Genomic DNA, 24,072 nt, shown 5'->3' with positions numbered 1-24,072 from the left:
TTTGCGAATGTAAAATGTGTTCTAAAAAAAAAATCCCAATTTTATTTCCCATATTAAAAGCCTTAAACTTTTAAATCTGTTAATTGAATGAGCTCACCTTTCTGAGATGACGGTCCTGAAAAAAAATTTGATGATCCCAAAATTACTGTTAGAGTACTTTACTGACTAAACTTATTAAGAAGTAGTCATGAGTGGTCTGGGACTTCAAACGCGGCTGAAGAATCGGTTCAGCTGGACGACTCCTTCACGAGTCACTACCTCTATGATTGACAGGCGGATCTGCGTCCTCTGATCTCAGAAGGTGTCCCTGAAAAAGACACTGCCGGGAATAACGGCTCCTCAGGGAGAGGTCGGCGCCTACGGCTCAGTTCCAGAGCGAGAGCTGTCAAAATAACACTTTACTTTTTATTATCCAGAGATTAATTTTCATTATTACAGCTTAGCGGCGGGTTTGAAGCGCATAGTGAGGTCTGTACACAGCTTTAACAGAGCCGCTGTGAGCTCCAGCTCCAGCTCCGGGTCACGGCCGCGACGCCACGGAATGGAGGGAGCTCCGACTTTAGCGACGCCCTACACGATAAAACTACGAGCCTTCCTGTCCCGCTAGCCGAGAGTGAACACACGGGTCCGCATGAAGCAGCACGGCGCTCATTCGGCCGACAGACCGCAGCGAGTTAGAGAGTCAAACATCTCACTGCTGCGCTTTTACTGTTCACCGGCGGGGGGTTAGCCTCTCTGCTAACGGGTTAGCGGTCTGGCTAAAGCTAGCTCACGGACAAACGCGTCACCGCAGCCGCTAAACACTCGACTCATTCACACTTTCTGTAAACGGACAACCGCCAATCAACAGAATCACCGAGTTTAACAGTTTACTGTTCCGTTTTACTGATCAAAGCCTGCAAGATTACCAGATGTCCAAGCTGGCTCTTAGCTAACCGGGCTAGCTAACGGTCGTGTGACTGCCGTTAAGCTCGCGTTTCCAGCTCTTCCGGTTTTTTAACCAAAACTCATCACTTACCAATTTATATCCAGCAGGACATCGTCAGCGCGGTCAGTGTCCAGAAATCGCTGATGAGAATCAGGAGACAGTCCAGCAGAAATTCAGTGTAAATCTCAGAGATACAGAGCGGAAGCCTCTCGGTCCGCAGGCAGGTCGCATCTGAGGGGGACGGAGAGCGGGAGCTGAAATAACGGACGGCACTTTTCAAACAACAACAACGCCGCAGCCAATCAGATCCATCCCAGCGCGCAAGCTCGCTTCTGATTGGGTGAACCGAGATCAGCCGTTTTTAATAACCAGTCTGATTTCTGTAAGAAATGCAGATGAGACTCGGCTCCACCGCTTTTCCTGGTATCAGAAGCTTTTGACTGGCCACTGCTGATCAATGAACTCTGAATCGGTCAGTCACTGCATGGTGTGCGCTTACCCTTCTACTAAATATTCATGCATATTTTATCCATTGATCACCAGTTGAAAGTTTTAAAACCTTAAGAAGAATTGAATCACTTTACTATGTGGTTACTATGATGTTGCTATGTGGTTGGCAAATGGTTGTTAAGTGTGTGGTATTAATGCATTTATAGGACACAGGGTGTCATACTCCCCCTAGTGGGCAGGAGGAAATAAAGAGGGGCTTCATACGTGCATCCAGAATATGACTCTCCGTGTCCATCATTCAGTTAAAAGTAACTAACACTACATGGTGTCAGAAGGCTTCAATTCAATTCAATTCAAGTTTATTTATATAGCGCTTTTTACAACAAGGTTGTCACAAAGCAGCTTTACAGAAAAACAGGTCCACGCCTCTTATGAGCATCACCACAGTGAAGCCAATTTTGTGGTGACTACAGTGGTAAGGAAAAACTCCCTTTAAGAGGAAGGGACGCATGCGAGAGAGACAGAGAGAGAGAACAGAGTGGGAGGGAAGAAAAAGAGTTTCAGAGCTTCAGTTTCAGAGCTTCAGTTTCTCGCTTCGGGTAAACATGAGAGTTACTTTGCCGAGTTAACTGAAGAGGACTCACCCATTTTTTTTAGTCAGTTTAAAAAGTTTTAAGTTTAGCTAGCTATCATAGCTAACGTGACTGCAGACTAGCCAACAGACGTTTGAGCGCGAGTGGCTAAAGATGGAGAGATTCCAGATTCCACCGCCACCGAAGTTTGACTTCACGCGGCCAGAAGAGTGGCCCAAATGGATTAAGAGGTTTGACAGATTCCGGATTGCTTCAGGTCTTGAGCTCCAGGCAGAAGAGAATCAGGTGAACACTTTAATCTATACCATGGGCGATGAGGCGGAAGATATTATAACTGCACTTCAGCTGACTGTAATAGAAGCGAGCCAGTATAACGCGGTCAAGAACAAGCTCGACGCACATTTCGTAGTGAGGAGAAATGTTATTTTTGAACGGGCCAAATTCAACCAGAGACAACAGGAGCAAGGTGAGACTGTAGACAGTTTCATAACTTCACTCCACTGCCTGTCCGAGCACTGTGGTTATGGACACCTCCATAATGAAATGGTCCGGGACAGACTTGTCGTAGGCTTACGAGATAAAAAGCTGTCAGAACAGCTCCAACTAGACTCGGAGCTGACGCTGGAGAAAGCGGTGACGCGCGCGCGTCAGAACGAACAAGTGAAAAACCAACAGGACTTGTTGAAGAGCAATTTCAAGTCGACGGCCACGGACGTGGACAGCATTCAAACAAAACTCCAGCCCGCCACAGGTAAAGGACGACAACAGAAATTTCAGGCAAAAACAAATGACAGACATAGTTACCACATGCAGCTAGGCAGCCAGAGACGGTGCATGTGGTGTGGCAGAACCCCAGCACACAGTAAAAACCAGTGCCCAGCTAGAGATGTAGCATGTAATCTGTGCCATAAAAAAGGCCACTATGCGAAAGTGTGTAGATCGGGGGTCCTCAATGACGTAAACACAACAGGATCAGATGAGGAGGAGATTGCTTTTTTAGGCACTGTCAGTTCGGACGGCGAGCCCTGGCTAATCACACTTAAGGTGAATGAGGACACAGCTGTTTTCAAAATAGACACAGGGGCTGATGTAACAGTGTTATCAGAAGAAATCTTCCAAAAGGGGAAATTTCCACAGCTAGAAAGTACAAAGAAAGTGCTGCAGGGACCAGGCCGGACACCCATCACAGTGAGAGGGAAGTTCACTGCGTCCATAAGAACTGAAAATAAAACCACCACACAGGAAGTGTATGTAGTTCCAAAACTGAAGTGTAATCTGTTGGGACGTCCAGCCATCCAAGCACTTGGCCTAGTGGCCAGAGTGGACACAGTGATACTGGACTCCAGAGAGAGAGTCAAAGAGCAGTTCTCCAAGCTCTTTAAAGGGCTAGGCAAGATGGAGGGGGACTATAAGATAGAGCTTAGAGCAGACGCTAAGCCATTCTCCATATCAACCCCACGACGAATCCCGCTGCCACTCATGTCTCAAGTGAAAAAAGAGCTCTCACGCATGGAGGAGATAGGCGTGATCTCAAGAGTGGAACAGCCCACAGACTGGTGCGCTGGAATGGTCCCTGTGCCAAAACCAGGCAAGAATGAGGTGCGCATTTGCGTTGATCTGACAAAATTGAACGAGTCAGTCAAACGAGAGAGACATATACTCCCCTCAGTTGAGCACACACTGGGACAGCTAGAGGGCGCTAAAGTGTTCTCTAAAATAGATGCAAACTCAGGCTTCTGGCAAATACCCCTAGCCAAGGAATCTGCCCTCCTCACAACATTCCTCACTCCCTTTGGGAGGTTTTGCTTTAACCGCCTCTGCTTCGGAATATCCTCAGCGCCGGAGCACTATCAGAAGAGAATGTCCAGGATACTGGAGGGGCTTGACGGCGTCTTGTGCCAGATGGACGACATTCTCGTCTTTGGAGACACACAGGCCCAGCACGACACACGGCTATCCGCGGTGCTGGGGAGACTGCAAGAGGCCGGGGTCACGCTGAGGAGTGAGAAATGTGAGTTCTCAAAAAGACATGTGAAATTTCTTGGACAGATAATTGACGCAGCCAGGGTGCGGGCTGATCCTAACAAAGTAAGAGCAGTGACGGACATGGGAGAACCAGAGGATGCGAGTGGAGTGAGAAGGTTCCTCGGAATGGTGAACCACTTAGGAAAGTACTTTCCAAATCTGGCCGAAAAGACACAGCCGCTCAGAGACCTGCTAAAGAAACAAAACACATTTCAGTGGGGACATCAACAACAGAGAGCATTCAACAACATTAAGAAGGAGCTGAGCTCACCACCAGGGCTAGCGCTCTACAACTCGAAAGCAGAGACCGTCGTCTCAGCCGACGCATCATCATTCGGACTGGGAGCGGTGCTGCTGCAGAGACAGGAGGAAGGCTACCTTAAGCCAGTGGCGTACAGCTCCAGGGCACTCACCGAGACTGAAAAAAGGTATGCCCAGATTGAGAAAGAGGCTTTAGCAATCACATGGGCATGCGAGCAGTTCTCAGACTACCTGGTGGGCATCAGGTTTCATGTGGAAACGGACCATAAACCTCTGGTCCCGCTACTAGGCTCCAAGAGCCTGGATGAGCTCCCACCACGCATTCAGAGACTCAGAATGAGACTAATGGCTTTCTGCTACTCCATCTCACACGTGGCTGGCAAGAAGTTGGCCACAGCGGATGTGCTGTCAAGAGCGCCCTTGAGAGAGAGTGAGCAGCTGAAACAGGAGGAGGAAATCAAGCTGTATGTCAACATGGTCATGTCAACCCTCCCAGCTACGGAGAAGAGGCTACACGAAATACGTAAATGTCAAGAAGGGGATGAAATACTGAGCCAAGTGAAAAAGTACTGTAATGAGGGCTGGCCAGACAGATCCCAAATAAACAGGGCTTACCTACCTTATATACAGGTTGAAAAAGAACTAACAGTGGAGGATGGCCTACTACTAAAAGGGTGTAGGTTAGTTATCCCCAAGGCACTACAAACAGATATACTCCAAAAACTGCATGCAGGACACCAGGGCATAGCAAAGTGTCGGGAAAGAGCCAAACAATCTGTCTGGTGGCCGGGGCTGAGTACGCAGCTTCAGAAAGTTGTCAAGGGCTGTGACACGTGTGCTAAAGAAAGAGACAACGCCAGAGAGCCACTGCTCACTTCCGAGTTCCCAGACAGACCATGGGCAAAGGTGGGTGCCGATTTATTTCAGTGGGATGATAATCAGTACTTAATAGTGGTTGATTACTTTTCTCGTTGCATTGAAGTAGCTAAACTTACGTCCACCACCTCATTAGCAGTAGTCGAACACTGCAAGTCTATTTTTGCCAGGCACGGCATACCTTCTGAGGTTATGACAGACAATGGACCCCAGTTTGCGTCTGAATGTTTTAAAAAGTTTGCAGCACAGTGGGGATTCACACACACAACATCCAGCCCTAGATATGCCCAGAGCAATGGAGAGGCAGAAAGGGCTGTGCAGACCATAAAAGGGCTCCTCCAGAAAGAAAAAGACCCGTATTTGGCCCTCCTGGCTTACAGGGCCACCCCACTTGCCAACGGGCATAGCCCAGCTCAGCTGTCAATGGGCCGACAGCTCAGGACAACGGTTCCGGTCACCCTGTCATCCCTGAACCCAGGATGGACTGACATAGTCAAACTCAAAAAGGTAGAACAGAAGATGCGACAGAGGTCGAGGGTCCACTTCAACAAAAGACACAGAGCTCAACAACTCACCACACTCACACCAGGTGACCACGTCTGGATAAAGGACGCAAAGGAGAAGGGAACGGTGATCAGCCAGGCAAATACACCAAGGTCATATGTCATTGACTCTCCCAGAGGTATCCTACGCCGCAACCGCAATCACCTCGTCACTACACCAGTGCCGCCAGCAGAGCAGACCATCTCGCCAGAGCCAGACCTACCTGCTGGTCAGCCAGGGAGTCCTGTGCGAGCTGAGCAGATTCCAGTTCAGCCAGAGAGACCGGCACAGGCAGAACAGGGCCCAACTCAGCCGGTCAGTCCTGTGACCTGTACACGCTACCCCGCAAGAGAGAGACAACCTCCAGGATACCTGAAAGACTTTGTGTTTAAATAGGTCCGAGTGACTTCAACGGGGCAGAATAATTCCCCACACTCAGTAAGAGGATTGGGTAGTCCACCCCACCTCCTTAGTTTAGTTTATCAGTGAATGTCTAACTGTTCATGTTCATCTGTTTAATTTTAGGCTTGTTGTTCTGCTGGCTCATGGTTATTTATTATTCTGTTATTCCTGTGATGCTATGACTCTTCAATGAAAATATGGGGATTGTTAACTTCTGGTATAATCTGCTACAGTACAGTGGCGTTAATGAACCCTTTTGTCAGATATCAGCCGTACTGATCTTTGAAAGGGGGATGTGGTACTAATGCATTTATAGGACACAGGGTGTCATACTCCCCCTAGTGGGCAGGAGGAAATAAAGAGGGGCTTCATACGTGCATCCAGAATATGACTCTCCGTGTCCATCATTCAGTTAAAAGTAACTAACACTACAAAGTGGTTGTTAAATGGTTGCTAGTGTATCCCAAGTGACTGCTATGGTGTTGCTAAGTGGTTGCTTTGGTATCCCAGTAGTGTATTGGTAGTGCTGGAGCCTATCCCAGCAGTCATCGGGCAGAAGGCAGGATACATGCAGACACGGGGAGAACATGCAAACTCCACACAGAGAGGACCCTGATCACCCAGCCAGGGAACCCAGGCCCTCCTCGCTGTGAGGCAACAGTGCTACCCACCGCGCCACCGCGCCACCCCTAGTTTTTGAATGATGGATGCAAACATGTGGATGTGTGTAAATGATCATTAATGGTAACTAAATCAGCCCCCACTGTTGATGTCTAAGGTAACGTCTGTAAGTTATATTGCAAAAGGCAAGCATAAATCATGTCCAATTACAGTTTTCAGAAAGGTCTTTGAAAGGAAATTATTTTTGATGACGATCTCATAAGAGGATGACAACTACACGCATATTAATTAACTAATAAAAGAGTCAGGGTCAATGAGTCACTTTGCCATATAAAACAGTGCAGTGTACTTTTGGTTAATGTGCAGTTCTTTTCAAATTATGTTTTTTATCTTTATTCAGTTTATTTGTGTTAAAAAAGTAAATGTAATCCCATAGTAAAGGTTTTAAGATTACATTTCTTTAATATAGTAATCATTTGAATTAGATTAACACTTAATCTGTACAATAATACAGTTTAATATACCCCTCCTGTGGCTATGAGTGACAGCAATGAGCCTTTTGGAGAGACATACAATCACAGAATGGAAAAAAATATTGAAAGTTTGTAGCATCACATCTTTAATATTTATATTAAAATATAAATTTATTAAAATATATTTAATATTTAATATTTAAGAGTTTCTTTTGAGTTATTTTGTGGCTAGTAACTGAGACCCACACATTGACTGGGAAAACCCAGCGAGCACTCAGAGACACTAACACAGACAACCAGTGCTCCAAAGTGATCCACAGGTGCTTTATTTACACAGCTCTTAGTAACACACGCCGAGACGTAAACGTGGCTTGCCTCGCCTTTTGCTTTCACAAGACAAAAGTCCCTCTCACTTGTCCTTTTTTCTGGTTTTCTATCCAGGATACATGAGACCAGGAGGCCAGCGCCCCCTCTCACACTGGAAAGAGAGAGTGATCAGAGGAGGAGCACACGTCATGTAACCTTTGGGACAACGCGATGGCTCTGCCTTGACACTGCAACATTCACCTCCCCTTAGACCACAGTCATCAGGGTCAAAGGTGAGGTGAGGTCTGGTGGATAGGTCTAAGCCTAGGAGGCAGGGTGAGAGAAGCAGTGTCGCCACTGAAAACACTGTTGGGTCTGTAGCTAGCTTCATTCATTCCCTTGAAGCCCCAGGCAACTGTGTGGGCCTTACTGGAGTAGCCAGTAACCCAACCACCTGCCCACTGGATCCCATCCCATCGGCATTGTTTCAGTCAATCTCTGAGGACCCACTGCCCTTCATCATGTTTCTCATCAACAAGTCCTTGGCATCAGGTGAAGTTCCATCAACCTTCAAGATTGCAAGAGTACTCCCCATCTTGAAGAAACCCATGCTTGACAGCTCTAATGTCAGCAACTACAGATCAGTATCACTTCTTTCTTTCCTTTCAAAGGTTCTTGAACATGCAGTCTATAATCAACTTTCTTTCTTTCTCATGCAGAACCAGCTCCAAGACCCTAACCAGTCTGGCTTCAAACCAGCACACTCTACAGAAACTGCCCTCATTGCAGTGACCGAGAACCTCCAATCTGCAAGATAAGCCAAATTGTCTTCTGTCCTGATCCTTCTTGATCTCTCAGCAGCTTTTGACACAGTCAACCATACGATCCTTCTGGACATCCTCACCAACCTCAGAATCACTGGTTATGCGTGGAAGTGGTTCAAGTTCGATCTGGAGGATTGCTCTTATCATGTAACATGGAGAGGGTTCACATCCTCTCCATGCAGGCTCTCCACTGGCGTCCCCCAAGGCTCGGTCCTGGGTCCTCTTCTCTTTTCTCTTTACACTAGCTCTCTTGGTGATGTAATAGCTTCTAATGGCTTCTCTTATCACTGTTATGCTGATGACACTCAACTAATGTTTTCTTTCTCTCCCTCTGACACACAGGTTTCCAGTCGCATCTCTGCATGACTGTCTGACATCTCTACATGGATGGCAGCTCACCACCTGAAGCCCAATCCCAGCAAGACTGAGCTGATATTCATCCCTGCAACTACAGGTCCTCATCATTTAATACGTTCTCGTATTTTGTGCTTCATAATGCGCCACACATTTTCAATGGGAGACGGTCTGGACTGCAGGCAGGCCAGTCTAGTACCCGCACTCTTTCACTACGAAGCCACGCTGTTGTAACACATGCAGAATGTGGCTTGGCATCGTCTTGCTGAAATAAGCAGGACGTCGCTGCAAAAGACGTTGCTTGGATGGCAGCAGATGTTGCTCCAAAACCTGTATGTACCTTTCAGCATTAATGGGGCTTTCACAGATGTGCAGGTTACCCCTGCCATGGGCACTAACATCCCCCCCCCCAACATCAGAGATGCTGGCTTTTGAACTTTGCGCTGAAAACAATCCGGACAGTCCTTTTCCTCTTTGGCCCGGAGGACACGACGTCCATGATTTCCAGAAACAGTGTGAAATGTGGACGCGTCAGACCACAGGACACTTTTCCACTCTGCGTCAGTCCATCTCAGATGAGCTCGGGCCCAGAGAAGCCGGCGGCGTTTCTGGGTGGTGTTGATATGTGGCTTCGCTTTGCATGCAAGTTTTAACCTGCACTTGTCGATGGAGCGACGAACTGAGTTCACTGACAGTGGTTTTCTGAAGTGTTCCTGAGCCCATGTGGGAATATCCGTTACAGAATGATGTCAGGTTTTAATGCAGTGCCATCTGAGGGATCGAAGGTCACGGACATTCAATGCTGGTTTTCTGCCTTGCCGCTTGCTTGCAGAGATTTCTCCAGATTCTCTGAATCTTTTGATGATATTATGGACTGTAGATGATGAAATCCCTAAATTCCCTGCAGCTGCACATTGAGAAAGGTTGATCTTAAACTGTTGGACTATTTGCTCACGCAGTTGTTCACTAAGTGGTGAACCTCGCCCCGTCCTTGCTTGCCAACGACTGAGCCTTTCAGGGATGCTCCCTTTATACCCAATCATGACACTCACCTGTTTCCAATTAACCTGTTCACTTTGTGGACGAAACCAGTCCTGCGTGTTCGTTGATGCAAAACAAATGAGACGAGTCGATCAGACTGAAGTGAAACAAACGGTTTTATTACAGAATTCTGGAGAGGTTACAAGCAGAGAACATGCATCATGTATCTCCCAAGTAAGCTCTGACCCCTTCTCATCTGACTCCCTTTTTATAGTCACATGACCGCTCCTCCCTTACCCAAGATATCAGTAGATTCCATCAAGCCTCTAATGTGTGCGTTAGCCCAGCTCACCAATCTATACCATAAAAGTTTAAGGATGTGCTCGAGACGTGAGCGCGTCTGCAAGGTCAGCTTAAGGTATTCCCTGTGTTTATCAACTCCCCCCGTTTTCCAGACAATGGCTCTGCTTATCTGACCAGATGAAACACATGTGGTGGTTGGCTAGTGTAGTGGTTAACACCTTCTACGCTGTAGACTGGGGTTCAATCCCCCTCCAGGGCAAGCACCCTACACTATACCAATAAGGGTCCTTGGGCAAGACTCCTAACACCACCTTGGCCTACCTGTGTAAAATGATCAAATTGTACGTCGCTCTGGATAAGAGCGTCAGCAAAATGCCATAAATGTGTAGTCAGCACACAGCCTTATGTGCTGACTCTTAGCTCTTAGAATTGGACAATATGACCATTAAGCTTTCAATGCTAAACATAAGCTTTCTTTAATAAATCTTAAAAGAGTAATATGAACAATAATAAGGCTAATAATTCCGCAACCTGTGGAATGTTCCAAACAGGTGTTTTTTGAGCATTCCTCAACTTTCCCAGTCTCTTGTTGCCCCTGTCCCAACTTCTTTGGAACGTGTTGCAGGCATCAAATTCAAATATTTGAATTTGAGTAAATACTTGCAAAAAACAATAAAGTTTATCTGTTTGAGCATTAAATATCTTTGTCTGTCTTTGTAGTGTATTCAATTGAATATCGGTTGAAAAGGATTTACAAGTCATTGTATTCTGTTTATTTGTTTTACTCAGTCCCAATTTCATTGGAATTGGGGTTGTATACAGTCTGCATATTGCTTGTATGCTGTGTGCAGTGTATGTTTTATTGTCTAAATTATTTGTACATTGTTTTTACATTGCATTTAATATAAATGAGACACCAATGGCAAATTTAGTGTGTGTGTCAGCATATTCAGCCAAAAAATCTAATTTTGATTCTGATGAATCCTTTACCACAAACAGTCTCCAGGAAGCAGATGTTGAGTAACAGAAATACTCCAAACCAGCATGAGGAGCTCTGGTACTAAAGAAAGTGAAAGCACGAATAAATCCACCTCATCGTCTGTCACCAAGCCCAAACTTGTGAATTGTGGCTTCGTCAAGTGAACACCACACATTTCAGATTTGTCCAAAGTCATATTTCTGGAATTGCACGTTAGACTTGCCAATGCCTTGATCTACGGTGTACGTACTTAACTCAGTCATGCTTCAGTGAAGTCTTCAGGAAAAAGTGTGCGTTTGTGTGTTTTTGCGTGTTTAAAGACTAAGACACACTCGGACGCCAGAAAGCACATGAACCTGCACACTAGTACAAAAAAGAGTGAACTTTGGGACAAAAGAATAAGCCCAACTGTCACACTTGTGACCACGTCGTCATCATTTGCATTTGCCTGTGAGGATCAGAAAGTCATTAGGTTTCCCATTCCTCATTTTGGGTTCAAGGAGATGCTCTAAAGTACCCTGTATGCACCCCTTTTACTTCTCTTATTGAGGACTGCAACTTATTCTGACTTTGTTTGAAATACAGAATCGGAGATTCATTACGACTGCAGTGAGTGGTTAATTGTGGAAGAAAAGACCATCAGGTGTGAAATAAAATGGTGTAGTTTTCTTGTTATTGAGCTGCATTCTGAAAAAAGCTGGAGCAATGTAGATAAACATTAGCTAATTTGCATGGCAGAGTTTTAACTTGCACTGGTAGATGGAGCGACGAACTGTGTTCACTGACAGTGGTTTTCTGAAGTGTTCCTGAGCCCATGTTGGAATATCCGTTACAGAATGATGTGGGATGAGGGGTCGAAGGTCACAGGCATTCAATGCTGGTTTTGTGCCTTGCCGCTTACTTGCAGAGATTTCTCCAGATTCTCTGAATCTTTTGATGATATTATGGACTGTAGATGATGAAATCCCTAAATTCCTTGCAATTGCACGTTGAGAAGTTGTTCTCATTACCAATAAACCAATCAATTGATTAAACCAATCAATTGGTTTGATCACATAATTTTCATACTTTTATTCATCTTGTGAAGACATTAAAAAGGGCAAACAGACATGAAGACCAGAGAGCTGTCTGTGGGAGAAGAGAAATAGGGAAAATGGTACAGAGACAATGCGCGACCATTTGGCACAGCCAGTACAACAAGATGAAATGTCTTGAAAAAGAAAGAAACCACTAGAGTAATAAAAACCAGACCAGATATTGGAGTAGCTGTGTTAATTAGTTTAACTGTAACTGAGGAGGGTGGTTGTACAGTTTGCTGACCATGTCTACTGTCCTCATATAGCTGTGGTCCTGCATTACCCCTCCTTTTGTTTTGTATGGGAGAGCGCTACGTTGGGCATTTGTGGGTCTTTGTAAAGACTCGCTGTTGAAATGCCTGTTCAATCAAGAGCATTTACCTGTATGTGCAATGTTTTCCATGAATGACTTCTTTGCTGACACTACACTGTTATCAGAAGTGGGATATGGCCACTGAGCTGGAAGTCAAGCGGAGTAATAATGAACTCGAAGTTAGACAGCAAAGAGTACATAGGAAGAGGAAGGGGGCACTGAGTGCTATGACCACCCCTTACCTGATGGGTTCAGCCTGTTTGTGTATTGTTTGGAATTCTGTGTTTATTTCGTCATGTCTGTCACTCCTGCTCTCCGTGTTGGCTCTCTGACTCTGGACCGTCTCGACCCTGATTTTGGATTTGCCTGGAATAAATCTTGCTTTTTTTCCCTAGATATGCACCTGCTGCCTCATTGCTCCACTACATAATTACAGTTATTGAGCTGTGTTATTCTGAAAAAAGCTAGAGCAATGTAGATAAACATATTAGCTAGTGTATTTACATTTATTATATCCCCATTTTATTTAAATAAATAAGGGTCGGTTAATGCTGTTAATAAAACATTTTAGTTTTAAGAAATAATACCACAACAATATTTTTTGTACTGCAATAGATTTTATTAAATTTGATGTACTGAATAAGACAATATGCACAGATTTAAACAGAACAGCATTTTTCTAATAAACTAGCTCAACTTTGTGTCTGTCTCCAGAGGCTACATGCTACAAAGAAAAAAGGAAAAGAAAATCTGATTCTGCCTTTTTCTTCTTAAGAAAGAGGAACCCATTGCACGGGTCTAGGCCACAGGCCTGATCTTCATAGTGATGGACTTGAGACCGTAATCATAGGTTTTCCAGTGGTACCACACATCTCCAATAGCGAAAAGGGTGCCATCCTTTCCCCACAGATAGATACCGTTGGGGTTAGCATAGTGGCAACCATTGTACCAAAATGCTCCGAGGAAGGATTTAGCACAGTTACCAGGCCAGGAGTCCTGGTCTTTGTCGAAGGTGGAGAACTTCTGTCCATTGGCTAATGCCATTGAGTCACCTACAACAGAAGGATCTGTCACTATAGGGATGTTTTTGTACATTCGCCATCATAGAAAAGAGTAAAGAACAACTTTATAACACAGTTATATAAAATAAATGACTTTATATTTTATATGAACGCTTCTCTGACTATCCAGACAGCCACATGCAGGGTGGTGTAGTAATGCAATATACATTAAAAGGGGGAAAAAGGAAAAAGGTTAAGGAACACATTTACAAAAATCATAAAAATTGTCACAAATATGAAAAACTGTCATACTTTGCTACGATTTTCCATTCTGAATGTTACATATGTCACATGATTCATGTAAACAAGAGAGTTTCATTCTGTAAGGCATCAGGGCTGCAACCAGCTGAGAAATATAAAGAACCCCCCACAAGTTCAGTTTTATTTAGACCTTTTTTATTAGACTTTTATTGAGTTAATCTATATTCTTCTCATTCTTTCTGCTTTTTTATTGGCAGAACTGAGCTCACATTCGTGGTAACTAATATTTGAACTAAAATCAAACAAAACAGTGAAGTGGTAAAGTTGGTTTTACTTTTGTAATATATTTACTTTTACATAAATGATTTTCTCTTTCTTTTTTTTGAAGAATGGGTGCAAAATCTGCCATTTTGTGTAGATTCTATTTATTATTAATTAAACAATCAGTTCCCACTTAGTTCTTGTGTGAAACTAATTCATTTAAATATGCTTAGAACATTGATTCCAGTGTGTGTTCCCACTGAGAGTTTAGGGACAATCACCAAATTACATCACAAATGGCGGTCAGCAAATTGATGAATATGAAGTGAGATTTAAATTTTAGCTTTTAAATTTACAATCCCATTTCCAAAAAGTTGGGACACTTCTAAATGTAAATAAAAACAAAAATGTAGCGATGTGCAAATCATTTAAACCATACATTTAATTAATAAAATAGTAGAAAAGACAACATATCAAATGTTGAAACTAAGAAATTGTTTTTGTTTCTTTTTTTAGAAAAATAATTGCCCGTTTTGAATTTGATGCCAACAACATGTTTCAGGAAAGTTGAGACAAGAGCAACAAAAGTGTCCTCAAAGTGCCTCATTAGATTCAGACTCAGCCTTCCAGAATCCCCTGGGAGATCACCCGACTCCTCACGCGACTATGCACTCCTATCAGTGCTCTCGCTCTCCTGAGTACTAAAGCGAATCACCTGTTTATGATCATATGATAGATCTAGCTCACCTAGCTCAATGTATTGCCTACATTCTGTGAGCTACTGAGCGGTTATTTCTGTCTAGTTCTTCTTGTGTATGACCCTTGCCTTTGTGATTTTGACTGTCTTTTGCTTTGCCCATCGAATTGTTTGCCTGACTGTGGTTTTTGGCCCTTGACTGTCCGTTTGTATTTTGACTGTTTTTTGCCTTTCCCTTTTTGGACTGTCCGCCTGGTGGTATGATTGTGGCTCTTATTTTTATGCTTTCTGGGGCAGACCCATGCCTGTTTTCTGATGACGACCTCAGATTGTGATATCAGTAAAGCCTCTTTTTCCTTTTATATCTGCAGGCATCTGAATCTGTTTGTCTCGTTACAAAAAGGCTGGTACAGTTGTGAAATCCAAAAAACAGTACTGGGTGGTTAACTGGCAACAGTTCAGTAACATAACTGGTGGGTACAGAAAAGAGTCTTTCAGATGTAAAGATGAGGAGGGTTCACCACTCTGTGAAAGACTGCATCATCAAATAGTGCAACAATTCAGGAATAGCATTTCTTAGTGTAAAATCGTTTATGATCTATAGTACAATATCATCATGAAAAGATTCAGAGAATCTGGAGAAATCTCTGAATGCAATGGATGAGACCACTAATTACTGGCCATGATCTTTGGACCCTCAGGCAGCACTGCATTAAAGACAGACATGATTCTGTAGTGGAAATCACTGCATGGGCTCAGAAACACTTCTGAAAACCACTGACTGTGAAAACAGTTCATCACTGCATCCACAAATGCTGTTAAACTCTAAAACACAAAGAAGAACCCAAATATAAACAGGATCCAGAAATGCTGCCAGCTTCTCTGGGCCTGAGCTCATTTAAAATGGACTGATGGGAAGTGGAAAAGTGTCTGGCGGTCCAACGAATCAACATTTAATATTCTTTTTGGAAATCATGGACACTGTGTCCTCCAGGCTAAAGACCACTCAGCTTGTTATCAGCACATAGTTCTAAAGCCAGTATTCATGATGGTTTAGGGGGGCACTGGTGCGCATGGCATGGGTGACATGAAGGCACCATTAATGCTAAATGATATCTATATATTTTGTCAACATATGCTGCCATTCAGATGACATCTTTTTCAGGGAAGGCCTTGATTACTACAGCAAGACACTGTAAAGCAGAGAATTCTCTGCCAGCCAAACTGAGAAAAGAGTGAAAATTGAGTCATTGCACAAGCACTGGGCGTAGCCAATACATCAGTTTATAATGTCCTGTAAAACAAAGAAACCACTAAATTACTAACAACAAGACCTCAAACAGGTCTGCCAACGAGAACAGCAGCAGTTGATGACAGGAACACTGAACGCTGTGAAGAAAATCCCAAAAACAACAGTCATTGACATCACTAACCATCTCTACCAGGCAAGGGTGAAGAGAACAAAACCCATTACACAAAGAAGACTTAGAGAGCATAAAAATAGAGGCCGTAACACAAGATGCAAATCACTCATCAGCAGTAAGAATAAGAAGACCAGAGTGGATTCACAGAAAAATTCAGAGATGAGCCTAAAACGTTCTGGAACACAATAAAGAGGTCTATGGATTTATATGACCAAGATTAACCGTTACCAACATGATAGAAATGAAATAATGGAGAAAAAAGATCTACTAATGATCTCTTTATTTACAAGCTCATCAATCAAGCACGGTGGAGGTAGTGTCATGACTTGAGCTTACATGGCTGCTTCTGGAACAGACTCACTTCTCTATAATGATGATGATGTAGCTCATGATGGCAGCAGCAGAATGAATTCAGTCTACAGAAACATTCTGTCTGCCACTTTACAGAGAAATGACTCCAGTCTAATCAGGGGAAACGTCTTCATGCAGCAAGACAATGATCCAAAACACAAGACAAGACAATTATATCAGCAGCATTACATCAGACCTTAAATCAGCAGCATTTCATCTTGTAAAGAGGAGACTGAAGATAGAAACTCCCCAAAAACAAACACCAACTGAAAGAAGCTGCATGACGAACCTGGGAAAGCTTTACAAAAGAAAAAGGCAAAAGACTGTTGATGTCAGTAGGTCACCAGCGTGATACAGTTATTGCAATTAAAAGATTTGCATCCAATTTGTAAAATTATTTATTATTTCATTATTATGTTTGTATACATCTGCCTTCTTAAACACTGGGGGCTCCTGACACCAAAGAGGCCATGTTTTAGGTTAGTTCATACTCTACTAATACTCTAGATGTAAATATCAGGAAATCACAGCTGAATTTCTGTTCTCTCAAAACCCCCGATGTCTTCACTGTATAGCCAAAACAAAAGAACTGGCACTGCTGTTCCAAAATCTTTGGAAGGGACTGTAAACTTAACCAGTGTAGATCCAAGCAGGCAGTTCTCGTCCATGTTGAGCAATGAAATCTGACTCTGAGGCAGGCGGAAGCATGTCTTGTGAAACTCCAGCATCAGTAATGTGAGAATAAGCAGTGGTGCCCCAGGCAGTCATGTTCTAGACAGTTTTCAGAGCTCATATAGTACATGACTGTCTCATTTGCTCCACCTGTTTGCTTTTGGTCCAAGAAAAAGGTACATATTTAAATTCAGTGGCCTCTTGCAAGCCCACTCACTGGTGAAGGCGGAGTTTTACTACACATTCTATCTGTTATTTACCTGCTATTACATTCGTACAGTCTAACACTCTGTCCTTTCACTCTGTAATTCATTATATGTAGCCTAAATTTGTAGCTCTAAAATGATCATCAGCATGACAGTGACCCTTTTTGAATCCAACACAATTGTTGTCCTTAATTATTTCTATATTGTTAATTCTGTCTTACCTGCTCCTCCATCGATGAATCCAGCAACGGTGAGTTTGTAGCCATTGACTTCAGAGTCCACAGAGAAAGTAGAGTACTGGGCATAAACCTTCACTCCCTCAAAGTCCTCCAGGTCCACTCTCAGCTCATACTTTCTCTTTCTGGTGAGCTGGTAGAGGCTCTCCAGTCCTGTTGATGCAAAGGCCAAAACAGTTATAAAGGTTATTCATGAAGATTCAGGTCCAAATTGTGACTACATTAGAAGTAATATGCACAGCTTATTCCTCATATGAAGTTTTCATTTTCCAGTGTTCTTTTTTATTATTATTATTATTATTATTGTTATTGTTATTATTATTATTATTATTATTATTATTTTGCTGTTCTAACACTGTAAACTGATCAGTCTTGGTTCTGTGTTTCAGAAACATTTTAAATAACCTTATAAATCACAAGTCAATGATAGCAGCATAGCATGTGATTATGATTCTACTTGTTTCTTGATGTGTTTGTTTCATTACATTATTAAATATTATGATGATCTAAATTCACTCACGTCCAAAACAAATTTCACACTGGAATCTTACTAATTCTGTGCTTAACTCATGGATATTTTCAATATCTCAAATTAGTACATTTGTGTCATATACTTCATGATGTGTTTAACAGAACTTCAATTTACCCAAAAATAAAAACTTATTGTAACTCTCCATAAGATGGCACTAAACATGTGACTGATACCGGTGATGGATTGACTGATTCTTGTGGGCAAAAGACAGAAATGGCGCCCCCTGGATGCACATTTTGAAAATTAGGCTCTGAGCTACGGAGTGACAACCATCTACACAGCAAAAAATCTTATCTTGTCATCTTAATTCTAGTAGAAATATGTAATAATCCTCATTCTGAGAGTGCTGTAAGAATATTATAAGATTATTCGACTACTTCTGGAAAGTTTTTGCTCAAGTTAATATATATGTAATTATATGAAACATAAAAAAGTGACAATTTCATTATATTGGCTGATTATTGTTACTTGGTTTGAGAAACAATGCCTCATACATGCAAAACTACCTGCCAGTATAGGCAAAAAATTTGGTACAGAGTATCATAGAAGTAAAAAGATTACTTTGTCCAGAAAAGAAATCACCCAATGTTACTATAATAATGATAATAATAATACAAAAAATAAATAAATTAATAATAATAAATTATTTATTAAAGTATTAAAGTAATTTTAATAGTCTTAATTAAGAATAATGTAAGAAAATGACCCAGATCAAATTAAAAGATAAGTACCACAAAACGTACAGCTTTAATTAAACACTGAGCGGCGTTTTCAGATGTTTATAAAAAGTGAGCTCTGAGCTCGACTGTCTAATAAAGGTGAACTGAGCTCCACAGTTTAGAAGCAGAATAACTGAACAAGTCTCTCCATGTTTTCTGTATTTTATAGAAGGGGTTTGTAGAAGGTCAGTATCTGCAGATGTAAGATCACGTGTCTAAGACACTCTGTTATGTAAGCAGTGCTTTAAGGTAATTTAGAGCCTCAAAACTAGTAGCAGAACTTTAAAATCTGTCCTGAATGGTACAGGCAGCCAGTGCAGCTCTTTTAAAATGAGAGTGATGTAATCTCTTTGTGTTGTTTTTGTTAATACATCCCTTACAACTTGTACCAAAATCTTTTTTTTTTTTTGAAGTGTAGTGAGGAGAACATTACAGTGATCAACTCTGCACTACTTTTAGCTAGAAAAGATGAACTTTAGTGATATTTCTTGATAAAAAGCTACTATAGTGACTGAGTACATTGTGCTTACACTTTCAGATAAAACAGAGCTTGGATCACACCCAGGTTTCGTACTTCAGGTTTAGTATATGAAGCAAAAGAACCAAAGAAACTTTCTCTGAGTTTTTGTACAAAAAACACTTTTTCTTGATTTAATTGTAGAAAATTAGCAAATCTGTCTACAGTGTCAAAAGCAATGTAAATGTGTCCCCGAGTGTCATCAGCATAGCTATGAAAACGTATATTATGTTTCCTAATGACATCACCCAGACGTAGTGTATGCAAAGAGAAAAGCAAAGGCCCTAAGACTGAACCTTGAGGGACTCCAGAAGAAATGCCAAATCTTTTTGATGAATGATTTCCCACTGACACTGTGAACTTCCTATTAATAAAATATGATTGAAACCGTTCTAAAACTGTGCTGAGAGGCTGACCCAGCATTCAAAATATTGGATTAGAATCTTGTGGTCAGTGTTATCAAAAGCTGCACCAAGATCCTATAAAACCAGAAAGAAAGATTTTGTGCATCAGCACTGAGCCTGAGGTTATTCACAATGCCAACCAAAGCTGTATCAGTACTATGGTTAGAACAAAAACCTGATTAAATCTTCTCATATAACATATTTGATACACATGCATTTAATTGTTTGAACCAACTTTTCTAAAATGTCACAGGAGGTTTGAAATTGGTCTAAAATTATTTAGTCTACTCCTCTCTGGAAGGTTGACCTGCCCAGACTGGAATGGCTCATTCCAGCTGTGCTCCTCCTTGGCTCCACCCCTTCATTACATACACTGGCAGCTAATATAAGGACTCATTAACACTGAAACTATCTATACTGACATTAAAACTAATATTAAATACGACCTGCTGAAAATAGCAGCCATTTAAAAAATATATATATATACATTTCAGAATAAGTTACTTAACATCAAAAAGGTATTATGTATCTAAGCTGTATTTTCATGGGACCCTTCACAGCGGTCCTGTGCCTGGTGCAAAGACCCTCCCTGACTAATATTTATGTACAAAACAAAAACGTATTCCTGGTAGTTTTAATTTTAATCTGATTATTTTAATGTTTAACAAATAACACCTTAAAATAAGATTCATACAATATGCATTCAATTGCTTTTTGTTAGTTTTTTTTCATGTTTGTCTTTAGACTTCATTCTTTCAGTTCGTAAAGAAATTGGACTCCACAGTTTCTGATAATTGATTCTCACCCAGCCAGTATTCTCCATTTTTGTTGCCAAATCCTTTCTTGTACTGCTCCCAAGGTCTGTAGAAGTTCACACTGCCATCCATCCTCCTCTGAATCACCTGGTGCAAAGATAACCTTCACTTATTTAGTGGAATAAAGACAGTCGTACTTACTGTAAAGTATCATGAACACTTCTTGCAGAACTTCAGACTGAATTAAATAAAAATCTAAAACTTTTGCAGCAGAATTTTTGTGTTTACATTTAACTTCATTTTCTTTTTATTTACATTTAATGGTGTTGGGCAAAAGTCCAGAAATCCAGTACTTGAGTGAAAGTAGTTATCGTACTATACGATTATATTACTAAAGCAAAAGTATAAGTGCTTTACATAAGTACCCATGTACTTGCTTCTAAATGTACTTAGTTATCAAAAGTTATAAAAGTTCTGTTAGATATTTCAACGTTTCACCTTTTGTGTCACAATGAGGTAAACCTTCACTCCCCATACAAACTTCTGCAATTTAGGCTATCTGGTTAAGCATTTTGCTATAATTAGACATTTGAGGGGTGGGGTTGAGTGAAAGGTGTGCTATATTTGGTTTGAATTATTTTTGAAAATGTATTTTGTGCTTTTATATATTATGGAAAATATTTTTTTTACACTGTTGCAGAAAGTAGTACAGTAGAAGTAAAACTCTCAAAAAAGTAAAAACTAAAATTATGCAATTAAAACAATAAATTTCACCACTGACATTTAATAAGTGTCTCTTTATGGGTGATATTTCAGTTCTACAAATTGCACATTTAGGACTTTCATGTATACTGTCACAATTGGCCCCTCCCAGTCCTGTCCATGTATTTGTGTTGTTTTGGTTTAGCCCCCTTGTTTCATGACACCATCCCTGATTGTCTCCACCCGTTTCCCACCTGTCCATTGTTTACCCTGTGTAATTAAGCCCTGTGTTTGCTGGTCTTTGTTATCTGCACTGTGTTGGATGTTCTGTTTGGTTGTTTGGTGTGTTTCTCGATCATCTCTGCCCGAATCGATCCGTGTTGGCTACGTGAACCTGGACGTTTAGACGATGACCCTGGATTTGCCCATAATAAACGTTGCTTATCTCTGCATATGTGTCCGCCTCCTCGATCCCTGTTACATATACATACAACTGCATACCGTTCACGAGTTCACTAATATTGATAGTTCACTAGTTTATTAATGCTGCACTTGATAATAGACAGTAATAAATTAATATTTCTTAAAGAATCAGATGTGAATTGATTAATCTATTAGAGAACTACAGAGAATTAACATACCGTCCACTTTGCATCCTTTATGTCTCCATTGCAGCCCATGTCACAGTACACCTGTACAGGTGCGTCACCTGCAGGGTAGATGGTGTTAACTCCACTCAGTTTGTCTCCGTTAGTGTAGACGTCAGAGCAGTCTGTCAGGAGCAGTTCCTGTGAAACTGAGGTGCTCCCAACCAGCAGGGGGAGCAATAGAGCCAAGAACAGTCTGAGCTGGAGGGAAGACAGAGTGACTGAGAGGCACAATAAAAAATAATACAATAAAATGGCAAAATTACAAGAAACATTAAAATATTGTTACATTTCTCCACATCTATCTGAAAAAAAATGTCACTTAAGAAATGCAGAACACTGATAAACACAGAATGGCCAATTCATTAAAACCACCTCCTTGTTTCTACACTCATTGTCCATCTCAGCACTGCAGTAACACTGAAGTGGTGATAGCACGTTAATGTGTGTTGTGCTGGTGCAAGTGGATCAGACACAGCAGCGCTGCTGCAGTTTTTTAAACACCTCAGCGTCGCTGCTGGACTGAGAATAGTCCAGCAACCAAAAATATCCAGCCAACAGTGTCCTGTGGGCAGCGTCCTGTGACCACTGATGAAGGACTAGAGGATGACCAACACTAAGTGTGCAGCAGCAGATGAGCTGTCGTCTCTGACTCTACATCTACAGGGTGGACCAATAAGGAAGAACTGTTTATTAGAGTGGTCCTGTGGGGCTCCTGACCATGAAAGTATGCAAAGAAACAAATGGACTACAGACTGTAACTGCAAAGTGCACCTATGTGGTCAGTGGAGCTAAGAAAATAAAGTGGACGGTCAATGTAAGATCAATCCCCATTTCAAATATTCACAATATAATAAGATGACTAAGTAAGCTGAGAGTAAACTGACTTACTGTCATTGTTGTTTCCAGAAGCTCTTCCAATAAACTTAACCTGATTCTGAAGCTGAGGTTGGATCTGCTGTCAAGAGAGATTGTGTTCAGGAATATAACAGTGTCAGGTCACCATTACCAGTAAATGTTAAAAAGCTTGTCTCATACTAATTTTGGCTGCTATATCAAACATTATGTCATCTGACATGACAGTTCCTGGGAATAATAACACAGTACTGTAATATAACAGATCTTTATCTGTAACGACATGTTGATATTCAAAGTGTAGTGTTACCGAGGTGGCTATAAAACCACTGGAAAAACTATTTTAAAGTAAATGAGGCTGCCTGTTTGTCCTCTTTCTCCAAAAGAAATGCATTTTTTGACAACCGCCACATTCAGAATCACACAGAACAGCAGAGATGAGTCATTTAAAAGACATCAAATGTGACTTACCTGTAAGACTTGTCTTACTGTCTCTGTTCATGTTCGCATGCTTTTAAATCCTGCTGGACCATCAAACCCCTCCTACCTAGAGGACGTGGAAGTCAGCATGAAACATTTCCTGTCATTGTCAAACAACCTCTTGCATGCATCTAATGTATGTGTAGATTTGAAAATGTCAATAAAATTCAGTAGAACACACATTAATATTCAGTGAAGCCAGATCATTATTACAGTATGTACTTTCATATTAACTCAAGCCAAAAACATTAAATTGCATGAACTTGACATTTTGGCATCACCAGAAAAGGAGAATATGCTGGTCAATTCTTAAATTCTTTTAAGCTGTACTCAGCAGAAGTACATTGTGGATTAGTAGAAGGAGCACTTTGAGGAACTCCTAAACCCGAGAGACATGCATCCCTCATGGTAGTCAGCTGGAGGCTTCTTGGGTATCATATTCCATTTTCCTAGTGAAAGTCATATTTGTTGGCATGCTCCTCGGTAGCAAGGCACTAGGGATGAATGAGATTCACCCAGATGTGCTTAAGGCTGTAGACATTGTTGGGCTGCCATGGCTGAAATGCCTCTGCAGTGTTGCATGAAACTCAGGAACAGTAACTTTGGTACCTTCCCAGGAGTATGGGGTGACGGGACACTACTTCAGGCCATTCAGTCTCTGTATGCCTGTTGAGGTGGTTCTGGCATCTGATTAGGATGCCCCCTGGCCCTTCTCACTGGAGGCTTACCAGGCATGACCAACTGGGATAAGACCCTGAGGTTTTCCTTGGACCTGCTGGAGGAAATATATTTCTACGCTGGCTTGGGATCCCCCAGAAAGAACTGGAGGAAGCTCTGCAGTCTTTTGCGTGTTCAGCAGCAAGTGGTTTCTGCTCCACCAGAAGACCAGCTGCTCAACTTCCTTTCTGTAGGCAAACTGCTCACAACTGGCTACAAGGTCTACCATGGTGGTATCATCTGCAAGCTAGTTCAATAGAGATGTAGTTGTTGGTTCTCAGCCTTTTTTCATCTCAAGTCCCACAAATCAGTAGAACCATGAAGAAT

General features: G+C 41.9%; 1 protein-coding gene across 1 annotated transcript; it reads right to left on the bottom strand.

The window, feature by feature from the left end:
• Nucleotides 1–12,911: 12,911 nt before the first annotated feature.
• Nucleotides 12,912–23,044, bottom strand: LOC108412241 (microfibril-associated glycoprotein 4-like). The gene is made up of 6 exons (XM_037543833.1): nucleotides 23,020–23,044; nucleotides 22,585–22,651; nucleotides 21,688–21,894; nucleotides 20,395–20,491; nucleotides 17,403–17,570; nucleotides 12,912–13,360 (listed from the first exon to the last, which is right to left on the bottom strand). Exons 2-6 carry the CDS (start codon nucleotides 22,588–22,590, stop codon nucleotides 13,107–13,109), a joined length of 732 nt encoding a protein of 243 aa, XP_037399730.1. The 5' UTR covers nucleotides 22,591–22,651; nucleotides 23,020–23,044; the 3' UTR covers nucleotides 12,912–13,106.
• Between the last annotated feature and the right edge of the window lie 1,028 nt (nucleotides 23,045–24,072).

The sequence above is a fragment of the Pygocentrus nattereri genome, chromosome 12, assembly GCF_015220715.1.
Source record: "Pygocentrus nattereri isolate fPygNat1 chromosome 12, fPygNat1.pri, whole genome shotgun sequence".
NCBI lineage: Eukaryota > Metazoa > Chordata > Actinopteri > Characiformes > Serrasalmidae > Pygocentrus > Pygocentrus nattereri.
The sequence above is the reverse complement of the archived record's forward strand: the minus strand, read 5'-3'. Positions and strand labels throughout refer to the sequence as shown.